This window comes from Habropoda laboriosa, unplaced genomic scaffold (genome assembly GCF_001263275.1).
Source record: "Habropoda laboriosa isolate 0110345459 unplaced genomic scaffold, ASM126327v1 scaffold65, whole genome shotgun sequence".
Classification (NCBI taxonomy): domain Eukaryota; kingdom Metazoa; phylum Arthropoda; class Insecta; order Hymenoptera; family Apidae; genus Habropoda; species Habropoda laboriosa.
In genome coordinates this window covers 4,531,322-4,533,651 of record NW_017100254.1, presented here as the reverse complement: position 1 = coordinate 4,533,651, position 2,330 = coordinate 4,531,322, and the positions used below count along the sequence as shown (strand labels likewise).

The 2,330-nt window shown below is 28.7% G+C and overlaps 1 protein-coding gene across 1 annotated transcript; it reads right to left on the bottom strand.

Moving 5' to 3' along the window:
* Positions 1-108: 108 nt before the first annotated feature.
* Positions 109-2,242, bottom strand: LOC108572272 (H/ACA ribonucleoprotein complex non-core subunit NAF1). Its single transcript, XM_017934471.1, has 6 exons — positions 1,897-2,242; positions 1,543-1,804; positions 1,311-1,437; positions 966-1,234; positions 726-871; positions 109-662 (listed from the first exon to the last, which is right to left on the bottom strand). The coding sequence occupies exons 1-6, from the start codon at positions 2,240-2,242 to the stop codon at positions 109-111; spliced, it is 1,704 nt and encodes a 567-aa protein (XP_017789960.1).
* Between the last annotated feature and the right edge of the window lie 88 nt (positions 2,243-2,330).

Genomic DNA, 2,330 nt, shown 5'->3' with positions numbered 1-2,330 from the left:
TTGTACTTTTAAAATAATATTGATACAAATAAAAATACATCCAAAGATATAAATAAATGTATTTTTATATATGTACTTTCATCAAAAAAATTATCACATTATTGATGTTTAAGTTGGTGGTGGAGATCCTGATGATGAAGTTGATGGTGGAGGATCTGATGATGAAGTTGATGGTGGAGGATCTGATGATAAAGTTGTTGGTGGGGGAGGGGGTGGTGGTAAGGGTAACCATGGTATTTTCATTCGCACAGGAACTTGCGGCATGTGTGGTTGCCACGACATATTTGCGTTTTGAAATCTTAAATTTGTAGGTGAATTGTAAAACGGTAAATACCCTGGAGAAACTCTTGGACATGTATTAAAAGAACCTCTAGAATTTGAAGATGTTGCCATACTATCTTCATTGTAATAATTGTGTGGACCATAGAAGTTTGGTTTAACACTATTAACATTATGATTCATATATTGCACAGCTTGCATTGAGTATGCCCCAGGTCCATATTGTTCACTATTGTTTTGATATGGATGTGACCATATATTTTGCGTTTGATTTTCTGTTTGCATAGAACAAAATTGTCTATCTGACCGTGGATAATATCCTTTCCTATATTTCTTTGTAGTTCTATTCCATGGATGATTTGATTGCCAACCGGTGGTAGGTTCTAAAAGTATAACTATTATATAAATTTGATACTAAACATAAATATTATATAAAAAAAACTTACTTGAAGTACGTTTTCGTTTTGACGGAATATCCATTTCATTGATATTATTTGCTTGTTTTGCTTTTAGTTTTTCGTAATAAGCTCGTTCTTCCTCATCATCTGAAAATTCAGGAGGTTCGTCTGCTGTTGCATCAATCCCCTTAATCCTATAACAATAATACATCATTTAGCACATAGAGCTGACTATAGATTAAAATAGAACTTGAAAATAACATAGTCATTGCTTACACATTCACTTACTTCATTAATTCATGCAGAAATACTAAAGAGGTATATTCTGTATTTGGACAATAATACACAGTCATTCCTACTTTAACATCATACTGTTTTATGTGTTCAGAGCTGTTAAATCGCACACAATAGTGAGGTTCACTTACTTGCCCAAAAACATCAAATATTTTACCTAAAGCTCTTTGTCCTTTTTCAACAAATAAAATTGTATCCAAATTTAATGTTGGTTTTCCAGATTTTGGTTTCACAACAACTAATTGTTCAACCATCCATGCAACCTTAAATTATTATTTATTGCATTACATTATTCTATGTATCATATTACCTAAGTATTAATTCAGAATTAATAAATACCTCGCCTAATGGATCACATAGTACCTCAGGTACACTAATTTTTAAATCTTCAATAGGAGGTAAATCATCTAATTCATTTTTTATTTCATTATTCTTTTGCTCCCTTAATTTATTTCCTTTGCTTCTTCTATAAGTGCAAGAAATTGCTTTAAAATTGTAAACATATGAAATTTTATAAAAATAAACATGTCATATAAAGATATATGAAAATTTATGAAAATAAACAACTTACTTATTTGAACTATCATCACTGTCTGATTCATTTGGCTGAGATATTATTGAAGAGTCACTGCTACTAGTAAAATCATCTTCACTATCACTTTCTTCACTTACTGATGCTTCTATATTTTGTCTATAAGTTTGCATATGTACTCCTTGCAACTGTTTACTTTGTTTATTGTCACATTCATTTTGATTAGAATTATCTTCTGTTTCTGAATCAGAATTACCATATTCTACAGCAATACTAACGAGAGAAGACATTTTATCATTTTCTATTAAACAAGAATTATATGATTTAATTATTTTTAATAAAAACTAATAGGTTTAATTTTATTTATAATAAGTAAATATTCTATATCCTTACTTTGAACTGCTGAAACCACATTTTCTTCATGCACAATATGAACATCATCTTTCTGTTTTAACTTTTCAAATAACAAATGATTGGTATTATCTTTTTTATTGCAATTTTCTTTAGTTTCAACATTCTCATCACTTAAAATTACTTCACAATCATCTGTAATTTGACTTACTTTATCAACATTATTTTGTATATTTTCCTTGCATAGCAATGAAAAGTTTTCAATAGTGCTTGGTACATCGTTGTTTTCTTCAATTTTTGACGTATGTTCCTTAAATTCATCAATTGTACCTCCATTTGCTATTATCTTTTCTATTATAACCTCATTCGTATCCATTATATTAGACATTATTTTAATTCACAATTTATAACCAATAATATCTTGTACATGCAAAATCCACTTTAAAATATGTTATTATTACAAAAAAATATACTAT